General features: G+C 45.7%; 1 protein-coding gene across 1 annotated transcript in view; it reads left to right on the plus strand.

The window, feature by feature from the left end:
• The window catches only part of ABCC12 (ATP binding cassette subfamily C member 12), a 60,659-nt gene extending 55,157 nt beyond the window's left edge, over positions 1-5,502 (plus strand). The window contains 5 exon segments of the mRNA XM_018063266.1: positions 132-291; positions 1,543-1,621; positions 2,560-2,673; positions 5,124-5,288; positions 5,391-5,502. Of these exon segments, the coding sequence (XP_017918755.1) occupies positions 132-291; positions 1,543-1,621; positions 2,560-2,673; positions 5,124-5,288; positions 5,391-5,483 (611 nt within the window). The 3' untranslated portion in view covers positions 5,484-5,502.

A 17,605-nucleotide genomic window follows, 5' to 3' on the forward strand; every position in this document is an offset into this window, starting at 1 on the left:
CTTCTGTCTATACACTCGTCCGCACAGAGCCATTTTCATTGCATTAAAAATTCACTTGATTAGACAGCTACTCAGATATGATGCAATGCAAACTTATGTGATATTTGCTGCTTCCTCATTTATTGTCCCAGGCAAGTCATCCTTAGGAATGGCCTTGTTTCGTCTGGTGGAGCCCGCTGGTGGCACGATCCTCATTGATGGCGTGGATATCTGCACTGTTGATTTGGAAGACCTCAGAACCAAGTTGACTGTGATCCCCCAGGATCCTGTCCTGTTTGTAGGTACAGTAAGGTAGCTGATTTTGATTGCTGTGCAACCCTATTTTTGGATAGTGAAATCAGAGTAACAAGAGCTTTGAGAAGTTGTCACATAGTGGCTGGCCTGGGGTTGTTCTATCTGAGGGAAGTCATGTCCTGAGATGTTCACAAGCACTGGGGGAGCTGAGGACCAAGGCCCTGAAACCTGTGTTTTATAAACTGCACTGCAAATAAGCAAGATGCTATGTGCAGGGTGAGCAGACATCCCGGTTGACTCTGGGATGCCTGTCCAGCATCCTATCAGGTTTAGCCATGGCCACTCCCTAAATTACCCCAGTTTGCACAATACAATAAATGGTTATTCTACATATGTAGCCATCCTTTGGAAGCACGTCAATTTATTCCCACTAAGAAGTGAACAGAGGCACTCACCTGGTGGTCCAGCAGTTAAGATTCTGTCTTGCAATGCAGGGGACTTAGGTTACATCCCCGGTTGGGGAACTAAGATCCCGCACACTGCAGAGCAACTAAGCCCACTTGCTCTGGGGCCTGTGAGCCACAACTAGAGAGAAGTCCTGACACAGCCAAATGAACAAATAAATATTAAAAGAGAGAGAGAAGTGAACAGAAGTTGCTCAAGTACAAGAAAAGTAGGGCCATTGCAACCTCTACAGGGTTCAGGATCTGTTGGCAAGGCGCAAGGGGAAAAGCACAGTTTCTCACTTAGCCCAGTGCAGCGGCTGCCCCTCTAACAAGAGGGACCTTTCCCTGACTGAGTTCCAGCTGAAGTAGGGGGCTGTATTGAGAGTTGTGTGAAAAGAAGGACATTCCGTGTCTTGAAACACCAGACTCACACCCTGCACATGAGATGCTCACCCTCTGCGAGGCCCTGAAGCTGCTGACAAAGCTTTGCCTCTCAAGGCAGAGTGAATGCACCAGCAAATGGAATCGCTTGCTCCCTCCCACACTGCCAAGACTTTGCACGAGGTCAGACCTGCTGTTCTGCACACAGCCACCGAGAGGACCGAATGTGTTTCCTTGGTGCCTCGCTTGGCGGTGGTCTGCCCACCTTGGTGTGGTCTCTGCTCCATCCGAGAGTCATGGGTCTGCGGTCTCTTGGCCTGAGGTTTGTATTCCATGGACCACTGTCCCAGGCTAAGCACTGCCCTTGTTGCCGCGGCATCATCACTTACCACCTCTGCTCTTTCCCTCGTGCTGTGGAAAATATGCTCTTCCATCCGCTCATCCTCAGAAATTCAGCTTCTTCTCCTTTCCTTCACTGCAGGTACAACTTGGACCCATTTGAGAGTCACAGTGATGAGATGCTCTGGCAGGTTCTGGAGAGAACGTTCATGAGAGACACAGTAGGTCACTGGGGCTGTCCGGGATGTGTCCATTTCCTAGCCCCAGTGCCCCAAGTACCTGGTCCGGGTTTACATTTGGCTAGATGTTTGCTGGCACCACATCACTCCTAGTTAAAAGTTGCAATAGACTATTCATTAGGCCAGTTCAATGGCCTAAATAGAGTCAAGAGCTCTACCTGCAGTATCTCAGTTGGTCCTGATTACAACCCTCTGAGGTTGGTACTCCTACCCTCGCTTTTAGAGATGCGGCAGTTAAGACTCAGGGAAGTAAGGTATGAGTGGCAGAATGGAGACTTGAACTGAAGGCCATCTGACTCCAGAGCAGAGGAAGTGCCAGTAGCCGCATTTGCTTATGGAAACAGATAAGCTCTGGGAAGGTGAGGGGTGTGGTATGGAATGAACCATCTGTGAGACGTGCCCCTGTCCTGTATGAGCTGAAGCTGGGTCAGCAGGTGAGCGTGGGCACCTCTGCAGCCCAGAGGGAATTTCCCCCACAGGACTTGGGACCAAGGTGAGCATCTCGCAAAGCCACTTTGACTTAAAATGCTAAATAAATCAGACCCTGTCTTACCTTTCCTTGATGACCAGAAAACACCCATCCCGTCTCTATTTTATCCGTGGAAACAGGGACGCTGAAAGCCGTTTACAGTTGTCTGCGTTTCTCTGGAGCCGTCTGTGCATCACTTGTACTGCTTTGGCAAGGTGTCTACGGGGTTCTGTGAATCACACTGTGATTTTAAATTATTAATGTCTGCCTACTCCTTGGTCTCTCCCTGGTGCCTGTTCGCAATATTGAAATGATTGTTGTTTTGAGCTTTCTTTTCTGCAGTAAAATAAAGCCAGCTGATAAATGCAAGAGAAGGGGGCCATCGGTGTAGCGGATGCAGGACAATGTTATAGATCGTCAGTACAGATATGGCATTCTCTGTGTTTCATAGATAATGAAACTCCCGGAAAAACTGCAGGCAGAAGTCACAGAAAATGGAGAAAACTTCTCAGTAGGGGAACGTCAGCTGCTCTGTATGGCCCGAGCGCTTCTCCGTGATTCAAAAGTAAGGAAGCAGCATGAGAAATGGATCGGTCAAATTTTTGATATTCCCTGCAGCGCCGCTCAATCCAGGGGATAGAGCCACGTGTTCATCTTTCAGCAAAGAGAGAGGAATTGGTCCATTTAAAAACCGATCGCTTTTCTCAAGACAAAGTTGTGAAGGGTAAAAATTGAAAAATAACAGCTATTTACAGCAATAGCACCTGCCTCCCCTGGGCCTTTCCCCAGGAGGGCTTGCTTAGGTATTCTTTCTGTCCTCCTAAGTGGTTTGGGTTTGAGAAATCAGCCTCTCAACATTTCTCCTTTGTCCCTGAACAGTTCTGAGGCCTGATAAACAGTACTCAGGATACTGAAAAAGGGCTTCAGTATGCCAGTCTATGAGGACTATACAATTATACTCATTTTTCTTAGTGACTTAGTCATCTTTGCTTACTGATTTCAAGGAAAGGATTGCTGCTGCTTTAGAAATCCCATTCTCTAATCAACCAGACTTTTAAAAATACCATGAAAACAAATAAGCGGTTGCCTATTTTGTCCACTCTTAAGAAGGTATTTAAACATTAGGTAGATAATTGTTTAAGTATATTCTGTGTCTTTAAGTGTAAGTTTGTTACAATCTTTCAATTAAATTCAGTGATCCAGAGAAAATTCTGCCATAAGAAATTCAGTCTTTTCCATAATGTTAAGTTGTATTTGGGCTTCCCTGGTGGCTCAGTGGTAAAGAATCTGCCTACAATGCAGAAGACCTGGGTTCGATCCCTGAGTCCGGAAGATCCTCTGAAGAAGGAAATGGCAACCCATTCCAGTATTCTTGCCTTGGAAATCCCATGGAGAGAGGAGCCTGGTGGGCTGCAGTCCATGAGGTCGCAAGAGTCAGACACAACTTAAGTGACTAAACCATCAAGTTGTATTTATGATATACTACAAAACTGTGATAGGTATAGGTGAACAGTCTTAGACATGGTAATTGACATGGTTTTTATTTACTATATTAAAGAATATTTTGGTAGAATTTTAACTTTATAATAAAATCAATTATTTGAAGTGAAAAAAAAAAAAAAGAAATCATGTCCTCTGAACCCCAATCAAAGCGTAACCCATCACATGGGCTCTCCAGCGTGCTAATGGCAGGGAAGGGGGCCAATATACGTTCACTGCTGACTGTGGCCCTACACGGTGCTGAGTGGTTGATGGGTTGTCCTTGCATTTTACATACATAATAAGGTGTAACCCCCTTTCACAGACAATGAAATAGAGGCTTGGGGAAGTTATATAATTTAGCCAAAGTCAAGCAGAGTTAGAGCTGAGCTGATCAAGTCCTCTGATTTGCAAACCAGTACTGTGGCAGGCCAGAGAAGGCAATGGCACCCCACTCCAGTACTCTTGCCTGGAAAATCCCATAGATGGAGGAGGCTGGTGGGCTACAGTCCATGGGGTCTCGAAGAGTCGGAGACGACTGAGCGACTTCACTTCCACTTTTCACTTTGATGCATTGGAGAAGGAAATGGCAACCCACTCCAGTGTTCTTGCCTGGAGAATCCCAGGGACAGGGGAGCCTGGTGGGCTGCCGTCTGTGGGGTGGCACAGAGTCGGACACGACTGAAGCAACTTAGCAGCAGCAGCAGCAGCAACTGTGGCAGGCATAATAATGCCCCCCCACCGCCCCGCCACCAAAGATGCTCATGTCCTGATACTCAGAATCTGTGAACGTGTTACCTTACCTGGGGAAAAGGGTTTTGCAAATGTGATTAAGTCAAGGATCTTGAGATGGGAGATTACACTGGATTACCTTGGTGGGCCCGGTGTAATTACACAAGTCTTTGTAAGAGAGAGGCAAGAGAGTCAGAAAGAAAGTGACGATGGAAGTAGAGGTTAGAGTGATACCAGGAGGGGGTCACGAGCTAAGGAATGCAGACAACCTCTAGAAGCTGAAAAAGGCAAGAAAAACATCTCTCCTTCTGAGCCTGCAGAAGGAACGCAGTGCCGACACGACCTTGGCTTTAGGACTTCTGACCTCCAGAAGTAAGTGTAAGGTAGCCTGTGCTGTGTTGAGCCTCTGATTTGTGTGACTCTGTTACAGCAGAAACCGGAAATTAATACAAGTGCTGTTATTATGCCTCATGCTGACTCATAAGCGCGGTAGATAAAGATCATGGGGCATTTCTTCCTACTAGTTTGTGGGATTAGAATAAACCATTTATAAAAAGGTAAGTAAAGAATGCACAGTCTTGTTACTCCAGCAAGTCAATTCCCTCTGAGAAAGATAAAGATTGTGTGACATGACTTTTTTCTCTTGCTCTTTTTTCTAACTTTCTGAGATGGATACGTAGCTCCTTAACTTTTCAGCCCTTCCTCTTCTTCTTTTTTAATGAATTGAGCTAAGTAAGACTGTCAGTTTCCCTCTAGGTACAGCTTTGGCTTGGTGTGAGGTTCACAACATTCCTTCCTCAACAGATCATTCTCCTGGATGAAGCCACTGCCTCCATGGACTCTAAGACGGACACCCTTGTTCAGAACACCATCAAAGACGCCTTCAGAGACTGCACTGTGTTGACCATTGCCCACCGGCTCAACACAGTGCTCAACTGTGACCGTGTCCTGGTCCTGGAGAACGGGAAGGTACAGAAAGTTGGTGTCACCTATCCAGAGGTTTCAGTGGTTTGGGCTCTGTGGTGGGTAGCTTTCTTCTGACAATTTCAGCTCTTCCTCTCTGCCTTTCAGGTAGTCGAGTTTGATAAGCCTGAAGTCCTTGCTGAGAAGCCAGGTTCTGCGTTTGCGATGTTACTAGCCGCAGAAAACAAAGTCCGAATATAAGAGTTCCAAAGGACGCCATCAGCGGATTTTAGAAGAAGAGGAGGCTGTGTGAGCCGAGTCAGATGCGCCTATGCGGGCAGGGGCTGTCATCTCAGGGGTTAGATCTGGTCCACCATCCCGCCCCCCACCCCACCCTGCCCTGTCCCAGAGCCCGGAACACAGGAAGAGCCGGGGTGGAGGTTGCTTCCCTGCTTTGCCCAGCACATGCCTCCTGGAGGGCTCGGGCCTGGCTCTCAGTGATGAGCAGGGGCAGAAGAAGCTCATGGATTAGGAAACTGACGCTCAATTCCTAAGTCCCTCATCATCCTTCCTGTGTTCTCATCAGTACACCTCAGAGCCTGGGAATGAAAACATTGTAACTTCCAAAAAGGTTACGAACAGAATGGGAAAATGCCTAAGGATGTACTTTGTAAAGGTTTCCTGCCTGGTTATCAGAAGGGAAAAGAAGAGTTTTCTTCCCACTTCCTATTCACATCTATTTTGAGTGTGTGACAAGAGGTAACTACACAGATCTGTAGCTTGAAAGATTGATTACAGTGTTTGGTGAAAAAAATTTAAAAAAAAAATCATATTGTATGTCCCATTTGATCTATTAGAACAACCAGGGAAACAAAATGTTGGAGTTTGTCTGTAAACGACATTTTTATATCTTCTATATTGGTCATTAAAATGCAGTAGGAAATTAAACTACCCTGAAATGTTGCCTTGCAATTATTTTGCTGAAGATATTCTAGTCTTTGTACTATTTCCTCTCACAGACTCCCTTTGCTTTCAACATTGACTCAGTAATAAACCCCCACAGCGTTTCTCAAATAAAAGGCTTTTCTTTCCAGCCTTAAGGTTTGCTACAACGGAGGCTGTAAAGACATAGTCCCAGTGGCTCAGGAGTGAGTGCTGCTAATTCACAATAACAGTTGATAAGGAAAAAAAAAAAGAAATCCAAAGGGTTCTTCTACAGTATTTTCCATAGTCTGTCTGCTTCTTCTTCCTTAGGACTGAAGTCCCTGGCGGTGTTTCGGTGAGGTTTCCTGGACTCTCCTCCCGGCCCCCAGGCTGAGCGCTAGATGTGGCATGGGGCAGTCATGGCCCATGAACTCCGCACCCCAAACCCTTCTTAACCTTGGTCCCGTACTTCACCCTACCCTTCCAAACAATGAGGAAGACAAGCCTGGCACATAGTAGTCAAAAATGAGTGACATGAGTGCTTGACACCATGAGGAACTCATCCTGGCAGGTACCCCTCATCTCCCTACTCCTTGGGTATATTTGCATGTTGAGGGTTTAACCTGGAGAGACTGAGATTTAGGGCAGACAAGCTATGGGCTAGCATTTCAAAGGCTAGGCTTGTGGGATGTGCCTTCAACAAGTCACTCTCCAGCTCTCTGACCAGGCCTGGGCAAGTATCTGCAGGACAGGAGGTGAAGTAAGTACAACCAGCCGCAGGTAGAGCTCCCCATCTGGTGAGCCTCAAGGCCCTGGCTAAGGTAGCTGGGCAGCAACTCTGCCACAGCAAAAAGGGTACACAGCAAAAACGATGTGGCTGAAAAGTCTACGAGTGAGGGGGCTCCTTTTGTGGGCAGCTCCATGCCGTTTGGATCTCCACTGTGAAAGGGCACAGTGTATCTTAGAATGCTCCACTGCCCCAATCTGATTCTTCCTCCATCATGGTATGTGACCTTGATCTGGGGTCATTAAACCCACATGCACTGGGCAGCTGCCTCACGCTGAGTGTAGCCTTCACCTTGATGGATGTCCAGTGACTCCCCCATGTGACAAGCAGACCAGGCAGTTTGTGCTGGTCGTGGGAATCCATGCCAGCTGCGCGATGCGGGGAGGATGCTTTGTTTTCTACCAACTCAGCATAAGCCAGGCAATCAGGCTATGATCTCAGGAAGGCAGACGGGAACCAAGGCTACAAAGATCCCTGTGGCTTGTTCAGGTGCACTGAAAGATGACTCACCTCCTACCACTTGCTTCTGCCCACACTTCCCTTGGCTGGTACCATCTAGACTAGAATACCAGCCTGACACCTAGTGAGCCCCTGCCATGTGCCAGGCACTGTGGTAAGCATTTTTACATGAATAATTTCATTGAATCTTCACCCCACTCCATGAGATGGACACTTTTATTATTCCTATTTTACAGAGGTGGAAACTGAGGGTCATTCAGGTTACTAACTGAGCTGTTGATGTATAAGAAGGGAAAAACAGAGGCATGGATTGAACTCTAGCCAGTCTGACTCTAGGACCCTGCATGTAATCTCTCCACAAGAGCCCTTCCTGTCCCTTCCCCTGGCCCTGAGCAGGGACAATGATGGTTGTCAGCATGGCACACAGCAGAGACTGACTTCTGGTAGGAAGACTGTTGTTTGCATATGCAACAACATGGAGCAGTCTCAGAGAGCCCTCACCTCTCAACCCCTACTGTTGTCGAAACATCAGCCAGGAAGACAGTATGTAGAATAATAATAACCAATGTTTAGCCAGTATACGCAGACCTCCCAGAGATACTGCAGGTTTGGTTCCAGATCACAGCAATAAAGCAAATATTGCAAACACGTGAGTCAGACAATTTTGGGGAGGGTTTCCCAGTGTGTGTTAAATTTATATTTGCTATACTATACTGTAGTCCACTAAGTGTGAAGAGTATGTCTAAAAAGCAACGTACATATCTTAATTAAAAGATACTTTAAAAAATGCTGTTATCTGAGCCTTCAGTGAATTATTTTTTTATTGGCATCATTATTATTCTTTTATTAGCACTAAAGATCACGGATCACAGGTCACCATAAGAAATACAACAATAATGAAAAGTTTGAAACATTGTGAGAATTACCAAAATGTGGCAAAGATACAAGAAGAGAGCAGATGCTGTTGGATAAGTGGTACCAATAGACTTGCTCGATGCAGGGTTGACATAAACCTTTGGTTTGTAAAACACTCAGTATGTACAAAGTGCAACAAAGCAAAGAGCCATCAAATGAGGTGGGTTATAGTCCTTACAACACAGATTAGTTCGTTGAATCCTCACCAGATCACTGTAGAGAAGGTACTGATCTCTATGTTACTGATGAGGACGCTGAGGCACAAAGAGCCCCTGGCCCATCACACAGCTGAAATCTGAACCCAGGCAGACTGACGCTGGAATGTGTGCTCCTCACACAGCCTGTGGCATAAATCCTTTTGGAAGAGATTGCCACTAGCCCCACCACAGAGCTGCCAGGTGGGTGACCCACAAACTGGAGAACAACTATACCAAGAAGTTCTTGCACTGTTGCGAAAGTTCTAGGCACCACAACAGACTTTCCCACCTGGGGATCCAGCAAAGGGACTGAGCATCCCCAAGGAATCTGACATTGACGGTCAGTGGGATCATAGAAATTCCACAGGACTGGGGAAACAGAGGCACTTGAAGGGCACAAACGAATCCTAGTGCACAAGGATCCATGAGAAAAGAGCAGTGACCCCACAGGAGACTGAGCCAGACTCGCCTGTGTTTGGGAGTCTCTGCCAGATGTGCGGGCCCACAGTGGACTGCTGTGGGGTCAGGGGCATTGGGAGCAGTGATCCTGGGAGGCTCGGCATAAGTCCTTTTGGAAGAGTTTCCATTACCCCATGATAGTCTGACCTGAGCCCAAACTATAGAGAGGGAGCACAGCCCCACCCATCAGCAGAAAATTGGATTAAAGATTTACTGATCATGGTCTTGAAGTACTCCTTTTCCTATTTGAAACCAGTCTGTTGTTCCATGTCCAGTTCTAACTGCTCTGTGTAACTCAATGAAACTATGGGCCACACGGTGTAGGGCCACCCAAGACGGACGGGTCATGGTGGAGAGTCCTGACAGAACGTGGTTCACTGGAGAAGGGAATGCAAACCAGTATTCTTGCTTTGAGAACCCCACGAACAGAATGAAAAATAAAAAAGATATGACACTGAAAGATGAACCCCCCCGGTCAATAGGTGTTCAACATGCTGCTGAAGAAGAGTGGAGAAATAGCTCCATAAGAAATGAAGAGGCTGAGCCAAAGCAGAAACTACGCTCAGTTATGGATGTGTCTGGTGGTGAAAGCAAAGCCCGATGCTTAAAGAACAATATTGCATAGGAACCTGGAATGTTAGGTTCAAGAATCAAGGTAATTCAAAGTGGTCAAACAGATGGCAAGAGTGAACATTGACATTTTAGGAATCAATGAACTAAAATGGACTGGAATGGGTGAATTTAATCCAGATGACCATTATGTCTACTACTGTGGGCAAGAATCCCTTAGAAGAAATGGAGTAGCCTTCATAGTCAACGAAAGAGTCCAAAATGCAGTACTTGGGTGCAATCTCAAAAATGACTGAATGATCTCTGTTCATTTCCAAGGCGAACCATTCAATATCACAGTAATCCAGGTCTATGCCCCGACCACTAATGTCATAGAAGATGAGGTTGAGTTCAGTGAAGACCTACAAAACTACTAGAACTCACACCCCCAAAAGATGTCCTTTTCACCATAGGGGACTGGAATGCAAAAGTAGGAAGTCCAGAGATACCTGGAGTAACAGGCAAGTTTGGCCTTGGAGTACAAAATGAAGCAGGGCAAAGGCTAACAGAGTTTTGCCAAGAGAATGAACTGGTCATAGCAAACACCTTCTTCCAACAACACAAAAGAGGACTCTACACATGGACATCACCAAATGATCAATGCTGAAATCAGATTGATTATTTTCTTTGCAGCCAAAGAAGAAGAAGCTCTATACAGTCAGTAAAAACAGGACCAGAAGCTCACTATGGCTCAGATCATGATCATGAACTCCTTATTTCAAAATTCAGACTTAAATTGAAGAAAGTTGGGAAAACCACTAGGCCATTCAGGTAAGACCTTAATCAAATCCCTTATGATTATACAGTGGAAGTGGCAATTAGATTCAAGGGGTTAGATCTGATAGATGAGTGTCTGAAGAACTATGGACAGAGGTTCATAACATTATACAGGAAGTGGTGATCAAAACCATCCCCAAGAAAAAGAAACACAAGGCAAAGTGGTTGTCTGTGGAGGGCTTACAAAAAGCTGAGAAAAGAACAGAAGTGAAAAGAGAAGAAAAGGAAAGATATACCTATCTGAATGCAGAATTCCAAAGAAAAGCAAGAAGAGATAGGAAAGCCTTCTCTAGTGAAAAATGCAGAGAAATAGAGAAAAGCAATAGAATGGAAAAGAAGAGAGATCCGTTCAAGAAAATTAGAAATATCAAGGGAACATTTCATGCAAAGATGGGCACAATAAAGGACAGAAATGGTATGGACCTAACAGAAGCAGAAAATATCAAGAAGAGGTGGAAAGAATACACAGAAGAACTGTACAGAAAAGGTCTTAATGCCTTGATAACCACGATGGTGTGATCACTCACCTAGAGCCAGACATCCTGGAGTGTGAAGTTAAGTGGGCCTTAAGAAGCATTACTACAAACAAAGCTAGTGGAGATGATGGAATTCCAGCTGAGCTACTTCAAATCCTAAAAGATGATGCTGTAAAAGTTCTGTATTCAATATGCCAGCAAATTTGAAAAACTCAGCAGTGGCCACAGGACTGGAAAAGGTTAGTTTTCTTTCCAATTCCAAAGAAGGGAAATGTCAAAGTATGCTCAAACTACAACTCAATTGCACTCATTTCAAATGCTAGCAAGGTAATGCTCAAAATCTTTCAAAACAGGCTTCAACAGTACATGAACCAAGAACTTCCAGATATACAAGCTGGATTTTAGAGCTTGTAAGCAGAGGAATCAGAGACCAAATTACCAACATCCATTGGATCATAGAAAAAATAAGGGATTTCCAGAAAAAACCTCTATTTATGCCTCATTGACTATGCTAAAGCCTATGACTGTATGGATCACAACAAACTGTGGAAAATATTCAAGAAATAAGAATACCAGACCACCTTACCTGCCTCTTGAGAAACCTGTGTGCAGGTCAACAAGCAACAGTTAGAACCAGACAGAAAAATCGACTGGTTCAAAACTTGGAAAGGAGTATGTCAGGGCTGTACATTGTCACCCTGTTTGTTTAAATTCTATGCAGAGTACATCTGCGAAATGCCTGGCTTGATGAAGTTCAAGCTGGAATCACGATTGCCAGGAGAAATATCAATAGCCTCTGATATGCGAATGATATCACAGTAATGGCAGAAAGCAAAGAAGAACTAGAGATCTTCTCAATGAAGATGAAAAAGCAGAGTGAAAAAGTTGACTTAAAACTCAGCCTTCAAAAAACCAAGATTATGGCACCTGGTCCTATATCTTCATGGCAAATAGATGTGTAAACAATGGAAACAGTGACAGACTTTCTTTCCTTGGGCTCCAAAATCACTGCAGATAGTGACTACAGCCATGAAATTAAAAGATGCTTACTGCTTGGGAGGAAAGCTATGACAAACTTAGACAGCATATCAAAAAGCAGAGGCATCACTTTGCCAACAAAGTTCAGAATACTCAAAGCTATGGTTTTTCCAGTAGTCGTGTATGGATGTGAGAATTGTATCATAAAGAAGGCTTAGTGCCAAAGAATTGATGCTTATGAACTGTGGAGTTGCAGAAGACTCTTGAGAGTCCATTGGACTGCAAGGATATTAAACCAGTCAATCCTTGACAAAATCAACCCTAAATATTCATTGGAAGGATTGATGCTGAAGCTGAAGCTCCAATACATTGGCCACCTGATATGAAGAACTGACTCATTTGAAAAGACCGTGATGCTGGGAAAGATTGAAGGCAAGAGGAGAAGCAGATGACAGATGATTAGATGGTAGGATGGCATCACTGACTCAATGGATATGAGTTTGAGCAAACTCCGGGAGACAGTGAAGGACAAGGAAGCCTGAGGTGCTGCAGTCCATGGGGGTCACAGAGTCGGACATGACTGAGTGCCTGGGCAACAACAGTTCTGAGTAGCACCACTGGAAACCTGAGACTCTCCAGGTGAGACAGAGCCCAGTGTTCAGAGCTGTAAAGCTTGTGTATTGGTCAGGAGTAGGCTCAGTTAAGCTGTTATAACAGCCTCACATTTCAGGAGTTTATTTCACATGCACACGGCATGTCTATCACAGGTCAGCTGTATTGGTGCTACTTATCTTCCTCCCCCTGTAGCCCAGGCTGGAGGAGTAATCCGAAGGGCCATGTGCCCACTTCACCACACTTCATGGACAGCAAGTCACTTGGCCACTCTGGAGTTCAGCAAGGAGATGGGTTATGTACTCTGGCTCCAGGGAGGGGCACGCCAAGGCAAATGTCAAAGTTTTCCTTGCAGGAGTTTGTAGATTCCACCTCTTGGGAGGGGCAGCAGATATTTTGAACAAGATTACAACCTACCGCAGCCTGGCTTTGGGTCTTAATTTTGGCACTGTGTGGCTGTGTGATCTGGGAAAGTAGCTTGTCCTTTTTGAGCCTCCATTCCTTCATCTATAAAATTTGGGGGTTTGGACTGAGTTCTTTTCAGTCTTGACTTTCAATACAGGAAGGATAAAAAGGAGATATGAAAATAGCTTCTAGGGCATAGAATTTGGACTTCCAAGGGGATTATAGTGAGCCCTAGATGTTTTGCAAATGTTAATTTGTAAAGTAAGCTACAAAGCAAGTACAGAACAAGGTTTAACTGCACTCTGAGTCTTCCCTTAGTGTCTACTTTGGTGCTCATTAGAACGTAAGAAATTCTTTGAAATTTTTACTTCATTTGGTGTCCCAGTTTTGCTGTGTTCTGTTAAAATGCCTATTAGATGATCATACATTCAATGTTATGAATTAGAACTTCTCCAATATCTTTTGTTAGATGCCAGCAAAAAATAGAATAAGCCACTTACAAGTATTATTATAAAATAACAAATTGCTTGTGATATGTTTCAGAATGGCCGATCTAGAGCATGGGTGGGTAAACTACAGCCCATAGGCCAAATCCAACTTGCTTGTTTTGTAAGGATTTTTTTTTTTTTTTTTTTGCCTTGCCATGTGGCAAGCAGGGTTTTAGTTTCCCTGACTAGGAATCAAACTCATGCACCCTGCCATGGAAGCATGAAGTCTTAACCACTGGACCACCAGGAAAGTCCAGTCAGTTTTTATCAATAAAGTGTTTTCGTAACAGAGCCACTGTCTTTTGTTAATGCGTTATTGATGGCTGCTTTTTGGTAGAGCTGTGTACAACCAAACACATGTCTTCAAAGCCAGAAATATTTATTCTCTTGGCCCTTTACAGAAAGAGTTTGCCGACTCCTGGTTTACGCATTGGTGTGTGATGCAATTCAGGCCAATGAAAAGTCAGCTGGGGGGGCTGGGTTCTGGAAATTATTCTCTCCCATGGCCTGGTGTGTGCATGGCGTCTGGAGCTGCAGCCATCTTGTGCCCGCAGAGGAAGTGGAGAGATGGACAGAGAATAAGTCTTTGCTTATGACACTGAGCAGCTGGTTTGCTGACCCTGCAGTCATCCCCTCCTCTTCGTCATGTCAGAGGTTGAATTCTCCCTAGAGATGAGTTGCTGTTGCTGCTGCTGCTGCTGCTGCTAAGTCGCTTCAGTAGTGTCTGACCCTGTGCAACCCCATAGGCGGCAGCCCATGAGGCTCCTCTGTCCCTGGGATTCTCCAGGCAAGAACACTGGAGTGGGTTGCCATTTCCTTCTCCAATGCATGAAAGTGAAAAGTCAAAGTGAAGTCGCTCAGTCGTGCCCGACTCTTAGCGACCCCATGGACTGAAGCCTACCAGGCTCGTCCATCCATGGGATTTTCCAGGCAAGAGTACTGGAGTCGGGTGCCATTGCTTGCAGCCAAAAACATCATAAACGACGCAGAAGAAAATGAGGTCTTTCTTTTTGGGAAGACGCTGAATCTGACCCAAGGAAAGCGAATTCAGGTCCCTGCCCTGGAGTCACACCAGTCTTCCTCTAACCTTGGATGTGGTCCAAATGGGCACTAGTTCACATCTAAGCAAGGAGGACTTTCCAATTCTCATCTTCTGCCCTAGGCTCATGCCACTTACGGCTATTTCCTTCCCTGCTGCCTGAGATCAGAAAGATCCAGAAAGAACTCACAAATTTTATTCTTGCTATTCAAGTGAACAAGTCTGAAATTGGCCCAGAATTACTGGTCAAAATGTGAAATATTCTTTGCTAAGAGGTAGAATCACTTTGGCCAGAACAGTGTGATTTAACATGAATTGAAAAGCACAGGAGGTCAGTTTGTGGTCAGATGGACGATCAAAGAAATCACTTTTCTTTTGGCCCTGTGTAGAAGGTCACCTCTGGGTGAGGCTAAATCGGGCACTAAAACCTTCAAATACATGCTGATTTCCACAGAGAGGGTCTGTCTGACTTCCCAGCGTGCATGTTCACAGCTTCTGCTGAAAGCCTTTTCCTCTGTGGGACTGGCATTAAAGGGCCAGACCCAGGCTGTTGCCACGGTTTCAGCACGAAGCACGGAGGCAGCCAGGCTGATCTTTACCCTCAGTTCCAGGAGCCTCTGGCAAATTTGGTTTATGGCAATTGTTTTATATTTCTTTAAAATATTTTTATTATGTTAGAGTATATATAATGTAAAATCTACCACTTTAACCATTTTCAAGTGAACAATTCAGTAGCATTAAATACATTTACATTGTTATGCAACCATCCCCACCCACACAGCCTCAGATCTTATTCATCCTTCCAAGCTGAAACTCCATACCCATTAATAATACCCCCAATTCCACCCTCCCCCAACCCCTGGTAATCGCTATTCTACTTTCTGTCTCCATGAATTTGACTACTCTGGACACCTCATGTAAGCAGATTTATACAGTGTTTGTCTTTTTGTGACTGGATCATTTCTTTTAGTGTACTGTCTCCAAGGCATGTGTCAGAATTTCATTCCTTTTAAAGGCCAACCTAGTAAGTGTGAAGGCTTCCCTAGCGGCTCAGATGGTAAAGAATCTGCCTGTAATGTAGGAGACTCGAGTTCAATCTGCGGTCAGGAACATCCCCTGGAGAAGGAAATGGCAACTCAAAATCCCATGGACGGAGGAGCCTGGTGGGCTACACCCCATGGGGTGGCAATGAGTCAGACACGATTGAGCAAGTAACACACATTGGCCTTGCGTTTCTTTTAATGAGAAATTTGTACCAAGGGCTCAGTGGTAAAGAATCCACCTGCAAGGCAGAAGATGTAGAAGTGAGTTCAATCCCTGGGTCAAGAAGATCCCCTGGAGGAGGAAATGGCAACCCACTCCAGTATTCTTGCCTGAAAATATATCCCATGGACAGAAGCATGGCGGGCTATGGTGCATAGGGTTTCAAGGAGTTGCAAAGGACTGAGAGACTAACACTTTCACTTTCTCTATAAAAAGGAGGAGGTAAATGAATGTCAGAAGAGGTGAGAACGATTAATAGGCCTGGCAGGACATGTAGGGTCCGTGAAGGCGGGGAATTGGGAAGGGTGTTCCTGGTTGGGAAAGTCATTCAAACACATGAGGTGAGCGTTCACCTTGTCGGATGATGGCAGTTGACTGCCTAACTAGCGTTGAGGACTGGTTGAAAAATTGTCAGGTACTTCACAGTCTGCATCTCCAAACTCAGTTGGAGACCACCAACGGCTGGGATATAATTGGTGGTGGAGAACAGTTTGTTGTGGAAACAATTAGGGCAGCTGCTGGAAATAGCTCATTAGCAATCCAGGGAGTCTGGCCAGGGAGAGCAGGCCTTGGACTATCCCACTGCCATGGAGCCAACAAGCCATGGGGGACAGAGTGGTTTGGTTCCACCATATCACCCCCTCCCCAGGGCAGGTGGTGTGTCCTGAGGACAAACTGCCAGTGACATGCAAGGCTCACATTCACCAGCCGGTAACGAGCAGGCTGCCCGCTCACTGGAAGCTCTCTCCCCGGCACGTGGTAGAAGGGAAGCCAAGTTTCCTCTGGCACACCCGTTTCTACTTCATGTCTCTTTGCTTCTGCAGTGGGTAAGTCTGAGGTGATCTGCACAGCAGGATCATTTAGGAAATGATGAGACTGCTCTGTGCAGAGCGCACACTTGGCTTGGCAACCGAAGGGCTTCTTTGGTAAGTGGTCATTATGGTGCTTCAACACTAATCAAATTCCTCAATGTTCTCTGACGTAGGAATTTTAGAGCCAAGTGTCCTTATTCTCAGTGAAGGCAACATGTTACTATCTGGACTGACAAAGTGGAGGGCATGGCGTGAAGGGAGAAAAACGAACCTGGACCCTGGCCTTCTAGGAAGCGCTGTCGGTGACTTGCCTGGATCCCTCTGGTCAGGGGATGCTCCAGCCAGCTCTTGCTTCCTGAGGGCTCTACCATTTCCTCTTCTCCCCAGAACCACCCTGGCTGCTGGAGTCACTGAATTCACAGAAGTAAATGCGGAAGAGCCTGGAAGTTTACAGTCTTCCAGGTTAAAGGAAGCTCTGAACTGATCAGAGGCCAGCCCCCTAGTCTCAGGGTGGGGCTCTCTGGAAGTGAAACTCACGCTGGCAGGGTCCCCTGTGGGATCAGGGAGCCTGCCCAGGACATGGCCAGAATCTGACCTCTGCTCTTCGTTGTCCTGCTTCCCCTCTGCCCTTACAGATGTTCCCTGGGGGCACTTCATTGATAAACTGTGTGTGTGTGTGCTCAGTTTCCCAGTCATGTCTGACTCTTCATGACCCCGTGTACTGTAGCCCACCAGGCTCCTCAGTCCATGGGATTTTCCAGGCAAGAATACTGGAGTGGGTACCCATTTCCTTCTCCAGGGGACCTTCCCAACCCAGGGACTGAACGCACATCTCCTGCTTTGATAGTTGAGTTCTTTATCACTGAGCCACCAGGGAAGGCCAGTATAGTCTTCCTTGATAAATGACTCTCATATAAATCCTTATCTCTGGGTCTGTTTCTGGGAAAGCCTGCCTGAGACAGAAGATCAAGGAAATCTCAACTCAAATCCAAACCCATCATTTCCAAGATCTCAGCACTTCTTGGGGGACCACTACCCACTTTATTCTTAACCCAGGTCCTGGGCAGTTCAGATGATGCGGACTCACCAACTGTGTCTCAGGGTGGGCCAGCCAGTGAGTTACACCTCTGTGGTGTTACGAGAGGTCTAGGATGGGCACATGACCCCAGGCCAGGTCAGTGAG

This window comes from Capra hircus, chromosome 18, assembly GCF_001704415.2.
Source record: "Capra hircus breed San Clemente chromosome 18, ASM170441v1, whole genome shotgun sequence".
Taxonomy (NCBI): Eukaryota; Metazoa; Chordata; class Mammalia; order Artiodactyla; family Bovidae; genus Capra; species Capra hircus.